We start from the raw sequence: 25,910 nt of genomic DNA, 5'->3' as shown, positions 1-25,910 counted from the left end.
ATTTATATATATTTATATATATTTTTAAATAAGGGTCTCCTGTACAATCAGGCTGATATTTTTGCTAAGACCCACTCACGACAGCATATAAAGAACATAAACAGTGAGAGTATCTGTCTCTTCCACCCTTATAATTCTGTGATTTTCTCACAGTTCACATTAAAACAAGCTAAACGATATTTTTAATAATAAGATCATGAACCCATAAGAAGAAACAATGTAAAGAAAACAAGTCCACTGAAAAATAAATAGTACCATGCAAACTAATTTAATAAATGACCCAAATTAATCAATAGTAGTAATAGTTTAATAGAATTTTGTAACCAATGGATAAGATGTTAACTCCAGACCCACATAAATCAATGGAATTTTGCCTTTGAATTAGCTGAGAACACAATTCAATTTGTGGTGTTTAATGGAGAACAACATTCTTGTTCTAGAGTGTGATTGACTGTTTTAAATATTTTATAGAATGTTTGTCATGTGATTATTAGCTCTCTAGTAAATGCCTTGGACTATTACTACTTGAAAGTTTAGAAGAAAATTCTTCACTTCATAAGATGCAACTCTGAACAAGCTAGAAGGAATTAAAACCTGCTTTTGAACTCTCTTCATGGTGTTTGTAAGATACACAGTAAGATGTCCTTGATTATGTAATTTTATTTTTCTTCCTTATTTTTAAGCAAATTGTTTCTACTTATATATATATATCTGTGTGTGTCATGTGCATGACCTTTCTATAATATAGCAGTGTGTGGCTATATTTCCTTTGTATCCCTTCATTAAGTTTTTTACACCAGCACAGTCTCTTTTCCTGGGGGAAGAGAGTGGAGGAGCAATCCTGCTGCTAGCGGCACCTTGGGAATATCCCACACAGAACTCGTAGCTAGAACACCAGGGTTTATAACAATGTCTACAATAAAGTCACCTGTCTTGTTCAGCCCTCTAAAAGGTAGGTACAAGATCTGACTCAGAAAACGACATGTATATATACCAGTGCACTCTAGTTATGTCTGCTTTCAAAACACGGAGTGACTCATAGAGTATTTATCTACGGGTCTGAGGTAAGCCTCAGTGAAAAATGAGATAAGCCTGAGAGCTCTGTAAAAAGTCTGCATGCATCAAATGGTACTGCTACATCAGGTAGTATTATCTGTTCCCAGTAAAGCGCACACTGATCTAGTTGTGCAACCGAAAGAAGATACAAGAAGACTGTAAGAAGCCTTAGAAAACTATCCACAGGACTAATAGGATCACAAGTCCAATGGCCTGTGTGTGGGACCTTGAAGTTTTTTAAAATCTCCCTTAGAGATCCTATATACGCTGCAACCAGTTCACCTTACAATAACAAACACATATTCCTCCTGTAAGTACCTCCCAGGCGCATCCACCATTTCCTTTAAATTGTATCTATCTCACCCATATGCCATATATCCAAGAGAACTGAAATTAAAGCTTCCATTTTAAACAGAGCTGGCCTCCCCCAGGTTTGCACAGTACATAAACCCTGAGTGGTTTGAGCAGAGGGTCCCACCTAAGGGCATATATGCAAGCACAGAAGAACTGCTTTGCAATTTTATGAACTTTCAAATATTGTATCCTGTAATTTAGAACTCATTTTTGTGCTTACAGACAAGAGAAATTATTTGGGAAATACGCAATATTGCCTCCATAAATGTAAACCGGAGGTGTCTAGCTTGTTCCCCTTTGCCCTGTGCTTTGGGTGCTTGTATGCATTCCTGCAATGTAAAATGGATGTGGAGCCGTTCCAGGTCCACCTGGTGCCCTCTGTGCTGTGTAAACTGAATGCACAACTTGCAGGTGGGAGGAGAGTAATGCTCATCTAACTCGTATGAGTGAAGCTTCAAGATTTCAATCACTGCTCCGTGATTGAGCAACTGGGCTTTCATTTATAACGAGCCTCTTCCGAAATTCTCCCACTGCTGCTGCAACAGTTGCGGAGATCTAGAAGGTAGAGCTGCCACCTGCATTACTCGGCACAGCTCTCATGTGAGCTAGACAGCAAGGTGGTAAACACATGGGTGGCAGCGGAGTGGCAGCTTCAGGAGCTGCTTTGTGCAGGCAATGCAGAGCCGTAGCAGAGCCTGAGCGTGGGTGAGCTCCTGCTTTGCAATTGTATATGTGAATGAATCACCTGACACAAGAGGTTATCACACATCTGCAAATCCAGTAAGGTCAGCTGCATATAATGGATTTCTCTGTCTCTTTAAGGTGAAGTCCTGAATAGGTGTTGTACTCCCCAGTGTTTTTGAATTATACCTGGTGCCTATATGTGAGACTTTATATGTAGAATCATAAAATCATAGAATGGTTTGAGCTGGAAGGGATCTTAAAGATGATCTAGTTCCAACCCCCCTGCCATGGGCAGGGACACCTCCCACTAGACCAGGCTGCTCAAAGCCCCATCCAGCCTGGCCTTGAACACCTCCAAGGGTGGGGCATCCACAGCTTCTCTGGGCAACGTGTTCCAGTGTCTCACCACCCTCACAGGAAAGAATTTCTTCCTAATATCTAGTCTAAATCTCCTCTCTTTCAGTTTAAAACCGTTACCCCTCATTCTATTGCTACACTCTCTCATAACAAGTCCCTTGCCATCTCTCCTGTAGGCCCCCTTCAGGTACTGGAAGGCCACTATAAGGTCTCCCTGGAGCCTTCTCTTCTCTAGGCTGAACAACCACAACTCTGTCAGCCTGAGAGCGCTGCTTGCTTTTTGTTCAACTCTCAAACATGACTAGTAAAAGAATGATAGAAAATGGAGCAGGGAGAAGTTAGGAGAGGCCATACCTTGTGCCTCATAGCCAGGAAGGTTCACTACTGAAATACAAGAATGGCCTTACCGTGTCAGCCTGGAGACGTATTGAGATCTGCTGCTGACACTGTCAGGGGCAGGTGCCTACAGAGCAGCAGGAGACCAGGGCCAGTTGGGCTTGGAGGTACTGTCCCCACTTCCATCCTCCCATACTCAGGGTAACTTTGTGCTTAATGAAACATCAGGCTTGTCTGTGTTTAAGCCCTTCACCAAGCATCATACCCTGACCCCACACAGTGGATACAGTGGGCTTTCTGAGCCTGAGGTATGATACACAGTTCCCCTTTCCTGCTGAGCTGGAAGAAGGGCAGTGCTGGGTAACTCCAGCCCTGTGAAGGTTCTGGCCAGTGCCTACAGTCCTGACACAGGCATGTCCACTTGCAGAGCAGGGTTGAGCCCCTGGACTGATCCCCTCAACCAATGCCTGACTCCGTTCTGCATTTTGGGAGCTTTTAGCCCTTGGACTTTGCCTGTGACTCTACCATGGATCAACTCCTAGGCAGCAAAGAAAGCTGACCCCTTGCTAACCATGCTGCCTCCCCACTCATCCCACTGCCCTGTGGAGCTGGTGGACAAAATACTTTCCTGCAAAGTCTCAGCAAGGAACCGACACCTAAGGGACGCAGGCCTTTGGCAGTCCTGAATATGTCTTGCTTGAGAAATTAAGAGCAAGCTGACGACAACTAGTTTACCTGGGCACTGCCAAGAGTCCCATTGACACCATCAGTAGTGGGACATCCCTTCACTAGTGAGAAGTGGTCCATGTAGGGCCAAAGAGGACAAATAGGAGGAGAAGATAGTGTGAGTAGAGTTCACTCTATAAAAGGTGATCTCTGTTAACTACTCCATTGCTTTTCTCAGTGAATAAATACACCAAAATTATTCCTGAGAGACGTTTGTGCAATAAAAACTTCCAGCGGTGGCTACTCTGCAGCGTCCTTAGCAATCTATCCTGGTATTTAATTATAATTTTCATTAAAAAAGATTTTCATGAAGCTTAAACTAAATCTCCCCACTGCACACTAAGGCTGCTCCATCATTTTTTTAGTCCCATCAACAGCAGGCATAGAAAAAAGACTACTGCTTTCCTTTAAAGAAGGCAGCCGTGTCCATATTTCAGGGCAGTTACCATCTGACCTCTAGAACCTTTCTTGCTTAGTTTAGTCATCTCTAATTCTTTCCTCACTGGCATGCTTGTTTAAATTTCTCCTCATATTTGTTTACCTCCTCTGGTTGTTTTTGGCTGGTCCACCTCTTTCTTGAAGTTTGATGCCCAAGACTGGGCAAAGAATCCCAGAGGAAGCCTCATTGCTGCTGAGCACACTGAATATACTTATTGCAGGTTATCATAGCATGGGTCAATGATTCACAAAACCGAGCAAATACCTTCCTTGAATACGTTAAATGCACTGCAGTCCTATTATTGCAGGCTTCAAGATCACCAGCTTTCCTGTGCTGTGGGACTTAACCATTGCCAGTACATTGACCAGCGGGGTGTCTAATGCAAATTTCCTTGCTGCAGGTCCTCCTTTATTGCTAGATCTCTGAGGGTAATAAGACGAGACCCCAGAGAAATCCTTGGCTCCAACACTAGCAGAAATCACTGTCTGGAAATAGGGACATGATAGTTCTCCTTTCAATATATGCTTTTGTTGTTTTACTCACTCATAGATTCTGCATCCACATTACATTATTTTTACTCCTCTCCATCCCTTCAGTGTCTCTGTTAATTTCCCACTGCTGTGTCAAACGCTTTAATTAGGTCCAAATGGATTAGATTTTCTCAAATTTTATTTTCTAGAAAATGTTACAAAACAAAAACTGAATCTATTTTTAGTAAGTGCATGCTACATTTTATTTAACTTTCCATTTACTTCTAGGTATTTATTCTTTTCTTCATAATGGATTTGAAATAATCTTATACTATTAGATTCCGACTCACAGGTTTCTAGTTGTGCACGGGGTTTCCTACCTCCTTACTCATTCCCTTAGTTTCGCTGTTCTCCAGACACACAGTATCACTCCCAATTTGGCACATACGCTAGCAGTCCTTGCTACCAGATTTGGAGCTGCACATGCAGTGCAGTGCATTTCAGTGGAAAATTACAGTGGAAAACATTTCAGTGGAAATTACTCTCTTTCTTCAGTTTGTGCTTACAAAGATTTGGAGTTTTTTATTTACCTTGGATACAGTATTGTAATTGTGTTGTGCTCTCCTTCTTCTATATCCTTGTTGTTACTTACATTCAAAGAAAAGGGAGGCTAGCTACCTGTCTTAGACTCAGACTTACAGGCTAGCATACCTCTTCCCTTGCTGTCCTTTATTATTTGTATATTATTTGTATAGCACCTTTTTTATTCTATTTTTTGAAAAGCCTAATTTGGATTGACTTTTATTTGGTCTCATTTTCCCCTTACATTTTCTGACCTCTTAGATATATTTTCTTTGCTGGTTGGTTACCTTCTCTATTCTTCTACCAAATACCGTCTCTCTGTGGAGCTATTCATCCGTTTGAGTATCAACATTACTCCTACAAGTCTCTCCTTTCCTTCTCCATGGGACTCACATTCCAGGTGCTTCCTAAGGAATTTTTAAGCCTCATCCACATTCACGTTCCTAAGCTGTTGAGTCTAATTAATAAAGAATAACATGATCAGGATCAGAGGAGTTGTTCTCCCTTGGTGCTCCAGGCACTTTCACCTCATTGGCAACGGTTTTCTGGAGAGATACAGACCCTGACCCTCTCATGTTAATGATCCTTCGCATATCATTTTCTGCCTCATGTGAGCCCTGTTCCATTCCAACATAAAAGCATCGGATTTGCTGAGGTCTTTCCCTCCTCCATTTTATACTTGTTTTTAAGGCACTCAGCACACATCAGACTGTTTTCTCTCTTTTTTTTTCCTTTCCCTTCCCTGACTTCCGGCCCCTTAACTCCCAACACACGGTTGGTAGAAATAGTTATTAGACATTCCTCCTTCTTCTGAAGTATTGCACTCTGTGCTCAACTGCACATTTCTGATCTGGAATGAAAGTAGCTACTGCTTGATCATGGACAAAGAAGTTCATATTTGGACTGGCTACAGAGTATGCTGCAATTAGGAACAGCGCTGGACTTGCCCCTGCGGGGAAGCAGTGTGCCCATGCTGGTGAATCATTTGTGCCCTTGCAGGCTGTGGGCTGTCACCATGCAGAGACACTCAGCCCCAGGAAGACGCATCAGTGTGCAAAATTACAGTGACAGTGGTGCACCCTTGGAGCTGCTACGATTCCCGATGCTGGAGACAATGTTCTGAGAGTAAGTGACAAAAATGAATTGTTTCCTGCACGAAATACTCCTGCTTCAGTGAGTGTGCCAGCACAAATCCAAAGTGATTTATGACTTCCAGGAAGAGGTTCTTTTGTGTGAGTGCAGGAACAGCTGGTTGGCTGGGCAGGGCTTCCCTTCTCCTCCGCCTCCTCTCCTCTCCTTCTGTTTGAAGGGGAATCGAGGTAAATCAGGAGACGAAATCTGGCAGGAACACAGGCCCCAACAGGCAGGGGCTGCGCTGCTCCTTCCTAGAGCATGCCCAGCTTGCCAACCAGGGAAAGCTAGCCAGGGTATCCCAGGGAAGAGGCGAATCCCAGTCCTAAGGAAAGAATAGTAATGGAACATCCTGGCCAGAAGCACAGAGGCTTGATAAAGGACTCTGGATTCAGGTAGTGAGAGAAAGGGGAGAGTGTGGGGCTAGAGGGTGACCCTGCTGAGTGCTGCCATTGGGTGCACAAGGTTGAGGCTAGTGGTGGTAGAGCTCACGCTGCTACTATTTATTTTGGATGTGGAAATTAGCAGTGTAGTTAGTTACGTTCAGGAGGTGGGGGTTGGGAGAGGACAAAAAGTGAGGGGAACAGGACTGGAGAGGGAGGAGCCCAAATGACGAGTGAGAAAGATGAGAAAAAACTCTGCTCTTCAAAGTTGGAGATTTACTTGGGTAGTTACCTGTACTGCTTGGTTACTGGAAGGCTACTTCAAGGGTGTATTGTTATGCTGTCCTCCAAAAGCAATCTTTCTTGGGATTCTGAGCCTAAGAGCTCGTTTCTAACAGTATCAGGTAGTCTAATAAAAGCTATTACCTCTTTCTACAAACCTTGCCTTGCACCTATCTTTCGGCCATCACTGCAACAATATACCTTCTCCTTTTTTATTCCATCACAGTAAATCATGTAGATAAAAAGAGTTCCCCTGTGCTTCATCCAGGAATAGCCTAACTGTATACCATGCTGATAACCCTTATGAAAACAGTCAATACTGCCTTGGGAATCTGCCACTGTTATATTTACAACAGCTGAATGTGAACTGTGCAATCAAATGCCCCCCAAATATGCTTTGAGGTCCTGTCATTAAACAGCAAAGTAAGATAGCATATTTTCTGGCAGGTTCTATTTCTATCAGGATGACTGCTCCCTGTACGCAAGTATTGAGGTGACAAATACCTTGTAAAAGCCTGAAGCAGTTTAGATGGATTAAATACTCAAAGAAGTATTTAATATTTTATTACTGTAGGGTTTTATTACACTGAACTCGAGTTCATTTACAGTGGCCAGGAGACGGGCTTCCTCAGACATGGACTATCATTAAAAGTTTGGCAGTTTTGTCAAGCTGTGAATTTCAGGCATGCCGAGAAAGATGACAGAAAATAAATATTAGTTCTTTTCAGTTCAACTGTCAATCATGGATTGCCTCAAAGCTAGAGTTAGGGGTCAGCGCCCAAGTACAGTGCCTGTTATGTGTCTGGGGGAAATCCCTCTCTAAGCTACACTAAGCAGATGTTCCTCTCACTCCAAAATGTGACACGCTTGAAGAGAGGGAGAAGGAGATGTGCCTTCATCTTTTAACATATGTGCAGGCAGCAATATTAAAGTTAGCACAAACAAAACAGCCTCTGTTGGCTTGGGTCCATTTTCTCCTGAATTAAAACAGAATCGAAGTAACCTTTTGCCTCACCAATAGGCTCAAAATACAGTAGTTGATCAATATAACATAGAAAGTAATGTAACCATTAACTCAACTATGATTTCACTGACCAGCCCTTGTAAATAGTTGAAAACAAAGTGGTTAACCCAGCATGTAATGAATGGACTAGTGGAAGCCACGAGCAAGAAGGAACAGATGCCACTCACATGTGTTTCCAAAACAAATGATTGTCAGACAATCCTAACCCTATTTGTTGTATGCTTAAATCAGACTTTAGCAGATCTAGGGCTGTGTGGCTTCACCCAGCACCTCTGCCCAAGGGGACAGGCTGCAGAGTGACTGCAGAGCCGCAGCCCTCCCGTTGGCTGGACTCCCCCTTGCCAGGCTGTGCAGGTGGTTAGGCAGCTTTGCAGCCTCACTGCATAACTGCAGCCTCTGGGAGGTTAAGAGACCTAACTGCAACTCTTAGTAATCACTAATCTAAAGTGCGCTTTTGATAAATCTGTGTAATTGCCTGTTCCAAAAACGTTACCGAACCTTAAGTTTAGCTCATTAGCCTGTAGCATAACCAACCCATCTATTCTTGATGAGAGCTCGTAATGAATGATGTACATTATAGTTGTACATTTGTACAAGAGATTAAAGTCTATTTGTCTCTATATAGGTACATGTGTATGTATAAGGACTCTAAAATTCAATGTACGTAGAAGATATACAAAGAGGAATGAAACCTGCTTTCTGGAAGGCAATTAAGTGTTTACATTATTGATGCCTATAATTAATTAACTGCTGAGGATCACTGGCATGTTCTGTTAATCATGTGGGCGGGAGATGGTCTACTTCCTCTTTTTCAATGGGCATCAGCATTTTAAAAGCTAGGGAGGGAACAGTGGTACTGCCCCAGGAAAAGATTCAAATGAGCATCCTGATTTGAGGGGAAGAGAAAAATGTAAATCTGAACAGAGATCCAGGGAAAGATGAGGTATAAAGTCTACATGCTTCCTCAGTTGACTGTTTTCCTCTTTGAAGGCAAATTTTGGGGTGGGCATGTTTGCATAAGAACTGGTATTCTCATCTTGAGGCAGGTAAGCATCCAAATAGCATAACAGATGGATGATACATAGAATGAGGAGACTTCTAAAGTCTAGTCAGTTGTAAATGACTAGACTTTGCAACTGACTAGTCTAGTTTAGGAAACTAGACTAATCAGTTTCCTCTTATTTCTTCTTCCCTGATACTAAAGACATTGTATCTGCCATGCTTAACATGTAAGCATGTATTTAATTTCTACTTTAAGAGCTGTCTGCTGTTCAGAGTGATTTTGAAATAACTCAGTCAACTAAGCATTTCTTTCTGAGAGATCAGGTGAGCCTTTAAGTGGAAGTACAGTTTAGGGTATACAAGGGCGTAAGAGCTCCCTCCAGGCTGATTCAAACATAGGGTTTTTCTGCACAAGAGAATTCTTCCAGTGACTATCAAAGCTGGGGACTCATTGGCATTTAAGAGGTTGATGAGATTTTTTACTGTGAGGGTGGTGAAGCAGTGGAACAGGCTGCCCAGGGAGGCTGTGGCTGCCCCATCCCTGGAAGTGTTCAAGGCCAGGCTGGATGGGGCTTTGAGCAGCCTGGTCTAGTGGGAGGTGTCCCTGCCCAGGGCAGGGGGGGTGGCACAAGATGATATTTAAGGTCCCTTCCAACCCAAACCATTCTATGATTCTATGAGTTTCCAAGATATTGGTACTGTTCCTTGATATTTTTTTTCCAACCTGTCTCCTGTAGTTGATTTTAATTTCTGAAACTTATTTTCAGGTTTCAAAACTGCCATTTATTGGTTTTCCTGTCCTGCTTCCTTCCCCTCAGGTTTCAGTAACAAGAGCCATCCTGCCACTGGACAGTACATGCAGCAGTGTAGCCTGGGTGTTCCTCTCTTACGCCTACAGCTACACTGGATGTCACTCACCACAGGTACTACTTCCGATTAAAGATCAAAAAACCACTCAACCATTTATCAGTCTCTGGATGTATTGCCACACAATCAGCATATGATGCACTTTAATAGTATTTCTGGGAGCAGTTTACCTTCTATACAAACCATGCCCTAACTGTCACAGAGAGTAATTTTATGCATGACCTCAATGGCTGACCCTCCCAGAGTCATGTAAGGAAAAATGATTTCAGAGCAATCCTGCTAGATAAGGCAGTCAGATAAACAGATTCAGGGCATTAGGCATGGTCTGTTCTCCAGTGAAGTATAATTTCAAGAGCTGGCTCACTGAAAATGTTGCAGAAAGAGTTTTCTGTTGAAAAAACTACATTTAAATGCTGGTTTGGAGAGAGTTTTTCCATAATGAGTTGATTTCCTTTTTGAAGTTAAAATAACACATGAAAAAACAATTTTGAGAATTCAGAGGTATACAAGATGGATGGGGACTATACGCCTCTTAAATAGCACAGGTCTTGTGTGCAGTCTTCTAAGGGAGCAGTCTCCTGCCAGAGAAAAGAGTTTCTTTTTGGCAGGTAACCATCTATGACTTCTGGTTTCATCTCTACCACCTTCTTCTTTGCGGTATTGAGCAAAGTGCAGTAACTTTTCTGCATCATGGGATTCTTTTTTTTTATGTCTGCAGAAGAGTGATGCAATAGTCATCTCTCTATAAGAACAATTCTGATAATCTATTTAGTTTCTAAAGGTTACATTTCACATCTCAGCTGAAGATATTTTTTTTTCTCCAGATTCCTGCTGGCAGACTTGAAGGCAAAAATGAATTGCCCAGATCCCTTGGGAGTATGTTCCACATGGACCTATAACATTATACTATATAACTTGCATTATCTGGCACTCCTTCCTTGCAGTTAGTAACCGTAGGAGGGAGGGGGGTTTGTGGGCTGTGAGTGATTTAGATGGGCAATTCACTTTTTCATGGGTTTTAGCTTTTGCTTTGAATATATTGTGTAGGCACCTAAGGCTGTAACTAAATTAATACCACGAAAGTCAATGTCTGATGTTTCCAAACACACAGAGCCCACAAGACTACAGTCCACAAGCAATCGAAGAATATGTCTTTCTTCAACAGCACATCTAGGGGCCTTCATAGTCTTTAGTGGGCCAACACAACACCCTTTTTTTTTTTTTTTTGACTAGCCCCGTTGGTTCAAAGAGCTGGAGTAACTAGAAACGCATTAATTTCAACAACACCCATGAGTTGTCATCATATACTATTATCTCAAGGCAGGGAGAAGAAAGTTAAAAAACCATAATGCAGCAGTTATTCCTAACTTGCCCTAGGCAAATCAGTCTTTGGCGTGCATTTTTGTCCAGGCTTGTAGCTATCTGTGCAGGCTGAGATACATGCTTGTGGGAGGGATCTCTTGACTTCTTTCAAGGTGCATTGTACACCGAAAGAAAAGCTCATCCTTTTCATATTAGACAATTGCCCCCAACCCCTCCTAATGTTACCCAGAGAAGATTATTAGTATGGAACACAATGACAACACTATCCTTCTAATGGGGAGAGAGTCTCATTGAGGATTGTTTCCTAACAGCCACCTTACTCGTGGATTCAAAACCAGAAGCTGTGAAACTCTGCCAGCTATTTAGTTGGTCGTCCTTGTGAATTATGCAGCTGGTAAAGCTTTGATCTTGATTGGAATACTTGACTTTCCTGTACTTGTCTAATATAATGATTATACTTTTGTATTTGATCAAAACGAGGAATCTACATTAAAGAGCTACACCAAGTACCTTCTAGCTTCATTTAAAAAAAATAAATCAGATGCTTTCCCAGGGCTGTAGCACTCAGAAAGTAAGTCCCACTCCAAGTCCAAGTTTATCTTTTGTCATAAGAACAACTGTAATGACCTATTTTACATAATATTTTAACAGATGGAAGTTCAGACTTTCTGTACTAAATTTCAACATAGCTGCAGTTAAGAAATTGTTAGCCCTGCAATTAGGTACCTTTAATTGAATCCCTGACACTTACTTAATTACAACATCACTACAGACACTCTATGAGAAGCAGTAAGATCAACTATGACACACTCCTCCCAGTTTCCCATTGGCTGGAAACTTGTTAGGCTTGATGGGTAGGCGCTGTAGTCAGAGGAGATTTCAAAGCAAATAAATAGTAGGTCCTTCTAGCCAGGCAGAAATGGATTTCCACCTGTCTGAACCTCAGACTGGAGCAAGCTGCTTTTAAAAAAACCCCAAGAACTTGCTGTATGAGGAAACTGCTGGAGAAAATATTCTTTCTTGCACCTTATACTTCTTCTATGAAAAAGTGATTTTGGAAGACTTTCTAGGCCACCTAGCTTGAGGTGTCTTTTTCAGAAGCAGCATGGCTTGCTGTGCATTACAAATCACTGGTCTAATATTTGGAGGCGTCGGCATGGTCGGGACTTTGGCAACCACAATTATGCCACAGTGGAGAGTTTCTGCCCACATTGATAGCAACATCGTGGTGTTTGAGACCATCTGGGAAGGACTGTGGATGGACTGTGTCAGTCATCTGGGCATCAGGCTGCAGTGCAAATTCTACGATTCTGTCCTGGCTCTCCCGCAACCCTTGGAGGCATTCAGAGCACTCATGTGCATTGCAGTGATCTTGTCAATCATTTCCTTTTTGATGGCTATTGTTGGTGTGAAGTACACTCACAGGACCAAGGAGGATCCCCGGGGCATCAGTATCTTCATACTGGCAGCTGGAGTTGCCTTTCTCCTGACGGGCATCCTCGTTCTGATCCCTGTGTCCTGGACTGCAGGTAGCATCATTCACGACTTCTATGATCCGAAAGTCCCTACGCCACTGAAACGAGAACTAGGAGCTGCTCTCTATGTGGGCTGGGTGAGCGCTGCACTTCTCATCGCTGCGGGAGCAATGTACTGTAGCTTCTGGTGCTGGGCTGATGCATCTGCAAAATCCAGGTATCCGTCGCTTTCCCGTCACAAATTGCACAAACCTGACTCTGCAGGAGGGCCATCCCCAAGCGTGCATGCCTACGTGTAGTTGCTACACGTGGTCTTTCTGCTTAGCGTGTCGATATGTACTGATTGACTTCGGTGTCTAATTAAACTCTAAGTCTGTAATGGAGGAACAGTTTTGTTCATTTGCTGTTTACTATTGATATATATATATATCTGCTCTCTAACATGGTTACAGGAAATGTTATTACATGGGCATTATGTTAGAGCACAGCCAGAAGAAAAGTGTCACCATTTTATGGGAATGAGGAATGGCATGGGAGCAGCAGCAGCCAAGAGTCTCTCAGAGAAGAGGAACAGCATATGGCTGGACTGGAAGGAAGGCAGCTGCTGTGCAATAGCACCATTGCTCTCCCCTAAACCCATGATGTGCAAAGGCAGCAGTGCATTTTACTTTAAGGTGAAATATTCATAAGGACTGCTCTAGGACAGTGGTGAGAAGCACGGAGCTGGCAGCATGGCTGAAGCAGCCACTGAAAGAAGGGAGAAGCCGCTAGCAGTCTAACTTCCAATATTGGCCCACAAATGTTCATGTTCTCCCATCAAAGGCTTCTATGATTGACTACAGACTTCACTGATACTCGTGGAGTTGATGTATCCTTCTTATCTCTTCTGAAGGGCACAGAATACAGCTCATGGAATAATAAAATTTTTAATCACTTCACCAGACTTTGCCATGTATGTATTAGCTTTCTGTTGCTTGCTACCTCTCGTCTTTTATGACTTCTCCTGTTCTACAGGTAGCACCTCCTCTTCTATAAAATTCAGGACAGGCCGTCTGTCTTTATGCATTTTAAAGCACTGTGCTAATGTAAAGTATCATTTAAAAAGCCAGGCAATGCAAAAGTGTAATCCCCACTTGCCCATTGAAGGATCAAGAGTTCCTGCCTACATCTTCCTTCACACCCACAAAAGCCAAGCCATAATGTTCTGACTGCATTTGGTTTGTAAGACTTATTTTAAAATGTAGACTGAGTTGCCTGATGCCTGTCTGTCCGTTCTGCAGTATTCAACAGTATTTGCAGTTGGGCATTTTTTTTTTACCCACACCTGAAAACTTGGAACCTGCTTTTGACAGCCTGCATGTCACGATGTTGATAAGTGACCAAAAAGTGTCCAGTTCAAAACAGTTTTTCTAGGTCTTTACACAGAAGTAATCATAGTAGTATATTGTTGATAATTTTATGACATAGGTACTCGGTTTGATCCTTTTCTGTGTCTGTGACTGGTATCTGACAAAGGTGTGTAATGACTTTTTGAGTTGAGCAGAGCGATGCCTCTGTATATTTGACTGTTCAATTTGAAGCAGAACATGGAAAGATGAATTTAATTAAACAAGCCTTTTATTAACTTGACTTCAGATGTACCTAAACGAAACAGTGCCGCTGAACATGGATATTCATTACATATATTATCTAACGTGCATTTGCATTCAAGACAACCAGCTCAGATCTTTTAGTGGGAATCTTCTAGTCACCAGAAAACAGGTTTAATGTATCCCGCTCATCACTTCAGCAGTCAAATCAGCACTTCTTAATTCTAGATGAGCTTTTAAGAGAACATTTGTAAGTAGGTTTTCTAGTGCTAAAACATATATTTTTTTATGTTGTCTTATATCCGCTGATGCCTGTCACAGCAGCTGTCATTGGGTCAGACAGCTCATTTCAGTGGAGTCATTCGGTTGACTTTGGTAGTAATTTATCCTACCCCATGGACCTCCATCTATTATTTTATTGTATTTATGTCCTATAATACATACTTTGTTTAATAAGTAACTATTTGGTGAGTAAGCCAGAATTGCACTTTATGGATTTATTTAGATACAACATCTGCGATTAACAAAGCAGAGGACAAAGACATATGCAATGCAAATTTGATACATATTTATATGTAGGTAGTGAATTTAAATGATGACATATGCAATGTAATGCAACTTTATGCAGATACAGGTGCTTAGGAAGTAACTAAGTGCAGTTTTCTTAACGTTAATTAAAGGATCCTGAGTGCTTTCACTATCAGTGGGTTCATCTAGAAATCAAATTTGAACGGGGTGTGCCATTTACAGTTGTAACCTTATTTTCAAAGAGCAGAAAGATTAAAGTTCTTTATTTGAGCATTTAACATTAATTTCAAAGAAAACCTAAGCCTTTTACATCTAACGTTAACACCTGATGGCTTCATATTCCTCCACTTTTCTCTTTTACTAGCCAACCAAAAGACGAGCTCAAACGAAATCTCTAAGCTCAGACAATCTTGTGCTTGTGCGTGGGTTTGGAATCTCACCTTGATTCCAAGCGTACAGCTAGGCTGGGCTGCTGTTTGAATGTCTGGGTTTTTATTGACACAATTGGCAATTTCTGGTGACGGCATGTAGCACTTTAGACTTACCCAAATATGTTTAAAAGTCCGTGACACTAAAACTTATTAATTTGACGCAGGAACAAATTTCTCATGAGAAGATAATCTGCAAGAGATGTAACACAGTGGTTAACCTTTTGCCTTTGAACAGAACAGAAATTCCTTTATTGTGGATTCTGGTGGGGAAAACCCCCTGAAGATGAATACTAGATATTTTACTTCTGCATGCAAGGAATGCATTTGGCTGAGTAAACTGTATGGGTGTATTTGCATCTGCTACAGGAGACAGAGTTTATTCTTCTTCCCTTTCCCCTGTTCAAAACCTGTGATGCTCAGAACTGGCTAGTTGGAAGCTGCAGTTTGGAGGCATGAGTAAGAAAAGGAAGTTTTAAGGGCTTTAATGAAAACCTGTGGTTGAGCTTTGAAAATAAACTGCTGCTGTTCATGAGTTTTCTGAGAGTAACAGGAAGAGCTTGGCTTGAGGGGAGTGATGGAGGAATTTGCACAGGTCTCCAGTGCCCAAGGCTGCACCTTCTACCCTCCATCTGCTGTTCCAGGAGAGCTCCAGCCCCTTCTGGATTATATTCAGCCAGATCCAGTCCCAGGTAACCCTGAGTGCCTAAGGCCCTTGGAGCTTATTTAGATGGCTGAACATGTCCTTCCCACTTGAGACAGGTGAGGAGGGGATGCTCAGGAACACGCGTAATGCAGCAAAGACATTTAGGGAAAGGGCCACCTCTTCACTCCAGGGTGCAGGAGGGCTGTGGAAGCAGAGCGTTGGTTACACACTAAGCGATGGAGGACCAAGAGGAAACAGGGTTTGAATAATTGCTATTGACTGGACTTTTCTCTCAGAAGAAAAGGCCTGACATATGGGTGTCATTTGATGCAGATGGGCCTGGGATTACTAAAATATTGTGTGCTGGAGCTCTGCTTTCGTGGAGGCGGTAAACCTGCTTTAGTGGTGCTGTGTTCACATTCCTCTAGGCACAACTGTCAGAAACTTCAGGCCCGCTGTATTTGTTAGTAACAGCTGATTAAGTATTGTGGTTAAATATCTAGTTTAATATTCTGGTGCTATCACATAATTTAATATTTTGTGATTGCAGGACAAAATTACTTTGAAAATATACGTGAACAGCTGAAATTTTGCTATGCATTTGAAATAAGTGTATGAACCCTTCAGGTTTTTTTTTTTTTCTTTTTTTACCAATGTATCATTGTTTCTTTCTTATATTAAAGGGAATGAATGTATTTCCCCATTGCCAGGGAAAGACAGCTTCAGTATTTTTATAATGTCCTTTTCTGATTCAGTCTTGGTTTTTACATTAAGCTTTGGGTTTTGCTAGATGATAAACAAAGTGGGTCTGATTCCTTGGGAAATAAAATACACAAAACTGATTTAGTGTGGACTTCCAAGACCTGCTTATAAGTTTCCTGAAGCAAACTGATATTTCAAAAGCTGGTCCCAAAATGTATATTCATCTCCGAGATGAAAAGAAAAGATTATGGAGCAAATAATCCACCACTAAGATGCAGACAAGGGAATATATTTATGGCAAAAATGATGGCTTAGCAAAACATTTCATTATAACAGAAAGATGAATCAGACAGGTTTTGAGACAAATAAGTGCACACGGTCATCAGTCCTGATATGCTCTGTGTGAGGGACATTAAGACTAAACAAGTTTGTGTTAAAAAATGTTACAACTCTACTGAAAATCAGTGTGAGGACTCGCAAAGCCAGAAATGGGAGCTTGATTGTGTCCTTCTGATTGATTGTAACCATGCTTTTGAAAAAGGCACAAGAGGTCTTTTCAGGGGAGTCCTACGTCATCTTTGAAAACTGGGACAGAGCTGACCCACCAAATAAACAATTCCTTTCCTTTGTATCTGGTACGGAAACGCTCTCTGACTTACACGCTTTGCTTCCCTGATTTGAGTCTCAGAGTCTGAGTAAGACTAATTTGATATTTTATGACTACTTTAAGAAACAAAGAGCAAAAGAAAACAAGAAATACCCTGATAAGGGTAGGACATTTTCAGCCGACTCGGAGAAAATGTTCCAGCTGTCAATGAGGACGAACAAAAAATATTCAAAAGCACAAAGATTTCATTTTTAGCAACATCAAGGAACAGAACTGGCTAGGGAAAGGGTTGTGACAGCAGCATTAGCAAGCCACGTACACCTGCAGAGCCAGCATCAGAGCGTCTGTTCAGTTCCAGGGAACAGAATGGATTGAAGCAGGTGTGTCCTCAGTGACAATATGACCAATTGCATCATTTTTAAAACAATTAAAGGAAAAAGGGAGAATACTATACTGAACTCAGCTGTTTGTACCAGAAGAAAAGCAGAACGTAAAAGGTTGCCTGAGATTCTTATCTCTACACTTCCAGCCCTTTAAAAGTGAAAGAATGAGCTAATTTTACCATTAGGCTTTTTATTCTTTTATCTAGTCATTTGCCTGTCCCTCCTAAAAGGCTTCCCACTTAAATGTGCCACCACCCAAGCAGTGTGAAATTTTGAGGCGTTGGGGAAAAGTAAACTTTACTGTGCTTTTACTGTTACCAGCCAGTTCAAGTAGCAAGCCCACTGGCACGCGTGTGCTGATGCGGAGACTCTGTATCAAAGTGACACTGCTCTTCAAAGCAGCTCCTTCTTGTGGGCCCTGCAAACCAAACCAAAACTTGCTGGTAAGATGAGTTTTAAGAAGGAACTGTCATTTTCATCAAGGGTTCTGGATCTGTCTGTTATCCAGGAGGTGCTCGCCACTCGAGCTGTAATGATTGCTGCAGTGACAAGGGAAGGAAAGCTAGAGAATCTGGATGCAGCTCTCTGCTCTGAGGAGGGAGCTGACAGAATTGCCCCAAGATGTTTGAACTAGTTATTGTTCATCCTAAGGCATGTACACGTCCCTTGCCCCAGTGATTTCCAAGCAAACGCTACCTGTGTGTCAATCACTAGAGACAAATTTATCATGCTATTCCTTTCAGCGTTCCTTTTTTTAAACATCTTTCTTCATCGAAACAACAAAAAAAGAGCTCACAACAATTTAACTGACAAATTCAACACCTTTGTGCAAAAAAGATGCTTCAAAAATAGAAACCACAAACCCATCAAGTTCTGTTCCCTGCATCAGTCCAACTGAATTATACATTAAGCTTGCTAAATCTCTGTTGCCCACTTCAGCTATGGACCTTAATCTGTGGTCTTTGTCTCAGTTACCGTGAAGCAGTCCCTGATTGCCAAATGACAAAGATGATGAGTACATTAGTGTTTCAGCTTCTGTCAGATGGATGAGTGACTGACAGAATGATAAGCAATGTTTATTCATTCGGAGTTTCCACTGTAATGCCAGATGGTGCTGGGAGATAGAAAATAATCTCTAGACCCCAACAAACATTGCCTCGCATACTGTCACATTCATTCTGAATTTAGCAAAAATTGGCAACATCAACTCCACGTGTTGAAGAAAAGAATGTTGTTAAGTAAGTACTTTTTGCAAGGCCAAGTTCCACAGGTTAGTCTGAGTCCTCGTCTCTCACTGGCACAATCAAAATGTCGCTCTCAAGTTCTTCTTACGCCAACCCAGCGGCTGCTGCAGACACGTAAGGGGAGATGAGGGGAAGGTCGACACCGGTGCTAGAGCTCCTGCCTGCAGCCCCAGGGCAGAGGACACACAGGATGGCAGACTCCCTTTGTAGGGCTCTAAAGGAAGAGCACTCTTCTTCCCCCATCTGAAAGTGCCTGCAGTGCCCTTCTGATGGGTTCACCCGGGCTGGCTGCCAGATGCCCACCCAGACGCTCTCTCGTTCCTCCTCCTCCTTCTCACACTCTTCCCCTGCTCCACCGTGGTCTCCCCAGGAGCTGCAGGGGATCCCTGCTGGGACACCTGGAGCCCCTCCTGCCCCTCTCCCCTTGGAGCTCAGGGGGCCGTGTCTCACCCTTTTCCCCTCAGCCCTGGCTGCCGGGCAGCGTTTTGCCCTTTCTGAGAGACGCTTTCCCCGAGGCGCCGCCATGGTGGCTGCGGGGCTCAGCCGTGCCCTGCGGGGGGTGGGTTGGAGCCGGCTGGAACCGGCTGTGTCCGGCTCGGGGCAGCCCCGGCCGCTCACCACAGAGGCCGCCCGGCAGCTCCCCCTCACAGCCCGGCCCGGGCACCCGCGCCCTGTACAACCCCACTGGAAGTGTCTCCCTGTGGCGCAGGGGTGAGGGGTGGCCGTGGGGCCACCAGGGCAGTGAGGTGCCCTCCCTCCCCGCCAGACCCCATCCCGCAGCCCTCAGCGAGGTGAGCCAGTCTGGGCCGCAGATGGTGATGCAAGTTACCCACAGGCCGGCCACCACTGGGCCCCAGGCCTGGCTGGGATAGCAGCCCCCAGCGTGAGGGCAGCAGTGGAGGGGGACAAGGCTGCAGCTGGCTTGTGTGACAGAACCACATCAGAGCTGGCCTTGGGAACTGGCAGCTGGATCCTGAGGGGAGCAGCTCTTGGTGCCCTGTGTGGGGCCTCTTGGTGCACTGTCCTAATGTTTCCCATCCATAATGGTCCAACCCAGTGCCCTGTATTCTGGCCTGAAGATCCCCCGGAGTCCTCCTGCCCCTTGCCTCAGCCACAGCCATCTGCGATGGGAGCAGTGGGTGCAATCGACAAGGGTGCTGCTCGGCACCGCTCTGGGTGGAAAGCTCTGATGGGATGCCCAGCTCATGCCATGGATGCGGACAGCCACCTCTTGCACTCCCTGCCCTCTGCGGCAGAGGGACTGCACAGGTTTCCAGATGTCCGTGCTGCCGCACCGGGATGTGCCTTCCCTCCACCAGTGTTTGCCCCCGCTTCACAAGTCTACTTTTGGGCATGTCACGTCAAGCAGGAAAATGCAGTGACCATTGAAGTAATTATCAAGGAATGGAGTTTGTGGAGTAAGAGATTTGACTTGCCAAGGGTTGTGTACAAGACAATGAAGCGTTGGTTAACACAGGCAAAGCAGCAGCAGCTGTCTGAGCGGAGCAGCAGTGACTCCCTCTCCCTAGGCTCACCGCACCCATTACCTGGTTTGTGTGCCACCCAAAAAGCTGTTTGACACCCCAGAATTTGGAAACACTCCACTGCCAAGAGCTAATTACATGCTAATCTTTCTTTGAGTGCTGCCTGTGACAAATTATCTTTCACGAGAGACTGAGCGTTTCCACGTAATGCACTGTTCATAAACCTGTGCTTCAGATGGCCTTATGGTACCAACATGTCATTTCAGACCGATACCACTTCACACAGAGAGCCAAAACACCCTTAAAAACTTTCAGGGTGAAATAAAGGTGTAGGGATACGAGACTTTGGAGACAAGTGTTCAAGTTTTTTTAGTACACTTGCGAGTTAGGAGTGAGGGTAAAGTTCAAAGTTTATTGAAGCCAGTGGAAAGGTTCTTGTTATGACCAATAGATCTTTTAGGCACCAGACGTTATCATCAGTTACAGTTATTCAGGATCATCTGTCAGTGGTCTTGGAGATGCTTGTTCAGTTGCTCAGAGTTTCATATAGAGATGGATAACACCCTGCAACTGCCTGCTGAAATTTGGAGTTGGATGTTCTTTCTCGTGTGGCATTTCTGGAACAACCTTCCCAACTCCTCATGTATACTGTTGTGGTTTTGGCCGGATTGGCCAAGCAGAACGACAGATGGCCCTCCCCACCCCCCACCCCCCTCAGAGAGGAGAGGAAGAGATAAGGAGATTTAGGAGTTTAGAAAAAGAACTGAACTACTTTAATGAAAATAATAATAAATAAGAAAATAGTAAATAATAATAGAATAATAAAAATTAAAGAAAAAAAAAGTATACAATATATACAAAACCGTATCCAGCTCCCAGGATGATGATCGTGTCACCAGCAGACACAGGAAAAAGTTCCAGACTGGAGTCAGTGACGGACAGGAGCTGAATTCCAGAACTGGAGTCAGGAGTGCTCGAATCAGGATCAAAGGCAGACGAACAGACAGGGTCCTCCTCTGACATCGGCCATTGAAGGAAAAAAAAAATGAGCCAGAGCCCCCTTTGCCCCTTTGATTCCTCAGCTTTTATACTGAGCGTGATGCATATGGGATGGAATAACCTGTTGGTCAGTTTTGGGTCACCTGTCCCGTCTGCTCCTTCCTGCAGGTGGGGCCCCTCTACGCTTCCCCGCTTCCGACCCTCTAACAGGGCAAGCAGTGAAGTTAGCTGACCTTGGTTGTTATGGCAATAAGTCTAGGCAAGAGCCTTTGTGCATACCATTCCTTGGTATAATCAGGTCTTATCACTCTGAGAGTGAACAGTTTCTGAACAATATGCTGTTAATTTCAGACTTTAGTCAGTTAGAAGAGGCCCAGCTAAAAAGTAAAATCACAAATCAGAAAATCGGTTCTGTTTTACCTCAAACCAGGACATATACACATGCGTGCACATATGCACAGTGGTAGAGACATGATGGCCATGTATACTCAAATTATTTTCCATATTTTAAAAAGCTTTTCTAGATTACACATTCTGTTATATCATTGGTAGACTAAGTATTGCTAAACATGGAGATTTTCCAAAGATTAGAAGGACATAATGAAGTACAGTTTACTCGCTGTGTTTTTACTTCCCTAATTAGCAGCAGAAAATCCACCCCCCCTTTTAAATACACTTTGGGAATTTTTTAATTTATGTTGTCCTGTTAGCAGGGGACGTAATGGATCCAGGTTTCATCCAGGTTGGCTTATTATTCCCCTTATGGCAGCTTCCCCTATGGGGCAGCTAGGCACAGGCAGTGCACGCTGCCAGACGTCTTCTCCAGTGGGTAGGAGACATGGATATGGGGCTGGGTACAGCCACCCCCACACCAGATTTCTGCTGCCGAGGTCACTTGCCTCTCCCTCCATAGCAGCTTTTTTATTTTTTTGACTCTCTTTAAAGATTTCCCCTGAAATTTGTAGTAACTAATTTTTCCTTGAGGCTTTGACCCCTGTGTCAAAAAGGATTGCAATTGGCTGACAGGTACTAGAGTTACTGGGGAACATGGACAGACAGACAGAATAACTGCAGGACACTAACTTCAATGAGAAGGAGAGTTGAAAATATGTTTTTAATGAGGTTTACACTGCCATATTTTCCTATTTTATTTATGTATTAGAACATGTCGTTCCTAGCACTTCTTTGAGAATTGCCTTAATTAGTTAACTCAAACCTGAAAACCAGCAGACAACAAAAAATAATCTTTTGCACAGCATCTAGATTAGTAATGGTTATTGGCGTGATGTTTCCCTTCTCTAAATGATTTAACAGATATAGATTCTTTTTTAATGCCAGAGTATTGTAGAAATCTTTCCAGCGATGTGATGTAAAACTCTCACATCTAGGCTTTTTTATCTTCCCAATGCATTTTAAATAGCATGTCAGTGTGTATTTATTATGGAACTTTCATTTTACATTGTATGCTCATGAGTGTATGCAGTTGGTTGCATAAAAAGTTATCAGTAGGTAGCAGCAGAATAAAATAGTGGTTTCTACATGTTGGAAAAATGCCATGTTTTTGACTACGCAGCTTGCTTTACTGGCAGAGCATTGCTGCTTCAGGAAATCAATGTAATAGCACTTTAAAAATGATCACTAATATTCTATATTAAGAGAAGGAAATACAGAAATAGAAATGGACAGGTTTTTGTCTTGTTAGGCATGATTTCTTCAGATGAAGAAAAAATCATGCCTTGATAAAAGCAACAAAGCCAATTATTTATGTAAACTTGATGACCTAATAGTACCATCAAAGAAGAAAGAAAATAGAAAGATCAAATTATTAGCTGGATTAACAGCTAAAACTTCAGTTGGCTAAAAATTGTTTAATAATGTGATTTTAGAAGAGCTGAAGTACTGGGTTTATACTGCTCTAGAACATTTACTTTTTCTCCCAATTCTGTACAAAATGATTAATTGATCTTTAATTAAGGGAGAAGGTAAGATGACCTGCGGGAAGGGCAGAAAAGCCAATCTCTTTTAAATATTCATGACATTCTGCATAATAGTCAAACTATGAAAGGCTCTTACCCTTTATAACAGATAACTATTAAATTTTACTAGGACATAGTTGTTTTATTTTTTAAGCTAATTACAAGAACAGGGACTGTGTGTGTAGTTGAATGAATTCAAGTTGCTATTTATTTTTTCAGAAGCATGCTTAACAGTAGCTATAATGCAATTGCTAGCCACAGGAAGTGTATTGAGATCTAAATCAATCAATCAGTCCTAATGATGGCCGGAAACAAAATTAAACTTTCAGTACACTGGAGTTCTTTTTTGAAAAGATTAACTTCCTGACCCTTTTCTAGCTAAAAACCCAGACCCGTGTCTTATTTACACATTTGAATGTTTATTTTTATGTTTGCTATTAGCATTAAGGTTTAATACATCTTGTCTCTCTGTTGTCAAATCATAAATCTGAGGTCCCCCAAATTCCCAGTGCAACTATTTATTCAGGAAAACCAAGTATTCTTAGATTACTCTGCACTCTTATTTTGTGACAGACCAAGTGATCAGATTATTTGCACAGAACAATTTATTTCTGCAAAGCATCTTCCAACAGAAGAATCGGAGGATGCCTTCGACTTTACCGAAATCCACACATAAAAATAAAAGCAGTGCTTGAAGGTAGGATACATGATATGGATAAAACCAATAATTACAAGTGGGTAAGGACAGAGAAAGGCAAAAACCTATTTTAAAAGGATAATGACTGAGCAGAGGGAAGCTGTAAGGTTTTGGGAACACAGAAAAACAACGCTGGTGGCATTTAGAACACTGTAATAAGAATTACAGTACTTGCATTTGAAATGTCAACACATACATAGTGTTTTCCATCAAACAGCAGCCAGACTTCAGAAACGCTGCAAGCACCTAAATGAGAAGAGCTTGTGCTGGGAAACATGACAATCCACACCATACCAGAAGCAGAGGGCGAGACTACTAGGAATTAGTGCTTAGTCATTGCTTTGTGTCTTTACATCACTCCCCGTGTATTATGTAAAGTAATTTCTGTGTTTTCTGTAAGACCAGGAAGATAACGTGATTCCAGTTTTGTAGATGGAGGGAATTTTAAGGCCCCGGTTACGCAACGCACACAAGCACGCGCTTGCCTTTGCTAACTTCTTGCGTGCCTGACTAAACTGATGCCCTGATGATGACTTAGGTTTCAGCAGCTGGAAGCATAACAGTGTGAGCACTTCCAGGGCCAGATTCCTCACATGCACTGTGTCCGCTCCATCAGCCCAGTGAAGCCTGAAAGTTATGTGTCACGCAAAGGAGGAGGCTAAGAAATACCCAGTTCTCAGTTATGAGATCAGACCGCTCGGTTACGCTCACTACGGGTAACTAGGAAGAATAAACAGTATAAAAAACAAAGGTGTGACATGAGACAAACTATTTCCAGCAAGCAGATAAGCTAGTAGGATCTAGCAAATGTTTTGTTGGTGGCTGGGAAGTTGATGAGCCAGGGGAAACTGTGCAGCAGCAAAGTGGCTCACAAAAGAAGGAACGATTTAAAATATGTATGTGTACGCCTGGGATTTAAACACATACACAGACCAGTGATGGCTGTAGAACCTCATTCAAAACTCCGTGTAGCCAATACACTCCAATAACATCCGTGGGTGCTGCACAGAGCCTTCGTGTTTCTTATGGGACTGTATGGACTCTGTCAGCGTTGAAAAGTCTTCATCAACGTTTTATATTTTACATCTTGACCAGCTGCCAATTCCTGATGAACTGCATGTGAGTACATGTGAAGGAACCACATAACTGCCTACAGCGGCAGCTTCCCGTCGGTGATTTTATAACTTGCTTTTGAAAGGCACAAATAAATCAAAATGGATTGCCCTTCTCTTACACCTGTATTACCTCAAAGAATTCTAATAAACTGGGAAGGGTGGGCGTATGTTCACAGTGTCACACAGATTTGTCTCCAGCAGAAGAAATTCTTGTTAAATAACGCAGTGATGAAGCAATAGTTTAAGAATACAGATGGAGAGATAAATAGATGTTTCATGACTCTCACCTTAATTACCTATTCATCAACTATAACTGAGCATGCAGAAATGCCACCTGTCTTGCAATATTCTGGATAAAGGAACAGTGACTAATCTCCAGTCTTCAGGCCTAGTAGCTCTTTTTAGCAACAGATTAGGTATTTCTGTTAATATTCCTACTCCTTCATTCTTAATTTGCTGCAGAGCACTTAGATGAAATCTCTGGTCCTGGTGACTTGTTGCAGCGTAAATGATCACTTCTGCTTCGTGTCTTTTCCAAGAGCTCTCTGTCTCTGACAGTGCTTTATCCATATTGCGGGCCAAGAGTAGCTCTGAGGCAGGCATCTCCCCTGTTTGTTCTTCAGTAAGACATTTACCTTTTGAGGGCTTTGGTTCTCCTTAAATTGGGCTGTTTATTTGCTGGTACTGAGCTCTTTTACAGATTTTCAACTCCTCAGACGGATAAAGAACTCCCCATTATAGGTTTAGTGGCCTTCTATGTATCCATTTTGTCTTTTATATCTGCTTTGGTACAGTGTCTCAAATGGACAGCACATACTAAATGTCTCTCTTTCTCTAAAGCCCTGCAACAGACACAAAACAATTCACTCTTCCTGTAGTATTATGCTATAAACTGAAACTTGGCTGACAATAATATTCTTTCAGAATATTCAGAGCTTGCCTTGTGTATTTCACAGGATCCTTTCTCTTGCTGTAATTAATTCTCTGCATCTGGCCAAAGATTGTATTTGTTATCTTCCTG

At 42.6% G+C, this 25,910-nt stretch overlaps 1 protein-coding gene across 1 annotated transcript; it reads left to right on the top strand.

Moving 5' to 3' along the window:
* The first annotated feature begins 12,109 nt into the window (after positions 1–12,109).
* Positions 12,110–12,790, top strand: LOC141737868 (claudin-8-like). Its single transcript, XM_074572855.1, has one exon. It carries the CDS (start codon positions 12,122–12,124, stop codon positions 12,788–12,790), a length of 669 nt encoding a protein of 222 aa, XP_074428956.1. The 5' UTR covers positions 12,110–12,121.
* Positions 12,791–25,910: the final 13,120 nt, after the last annotated feature.

This window comes from Larus michahellis, chromosome 1, assembly GCF_964199755.1.
Source record: "Larus michahellis chromosome 1, bLarMic1.1, whole genome shotgun sequence".
Classification (NCBI taxonomy): Eukaryota; Metazoa; Chordata; class Aves; order Charadriiformes; family Laridae; genus Larus; species Larus michahellis.
The sequence above is the reverse complement of the archived record's forward strand: the minus strand, read 5'-3'. Positions and strand labels throughout refer to the sequence as shown.

Coding starts and splice junctions, on each gene's coding strand:
- LOC141737868 (XM_074572855.1), top strand. CDS start 12,122: ATGGCTTGCTGTGCATTACAAATCACTGGTCTAATATTTGGAGGCGTC.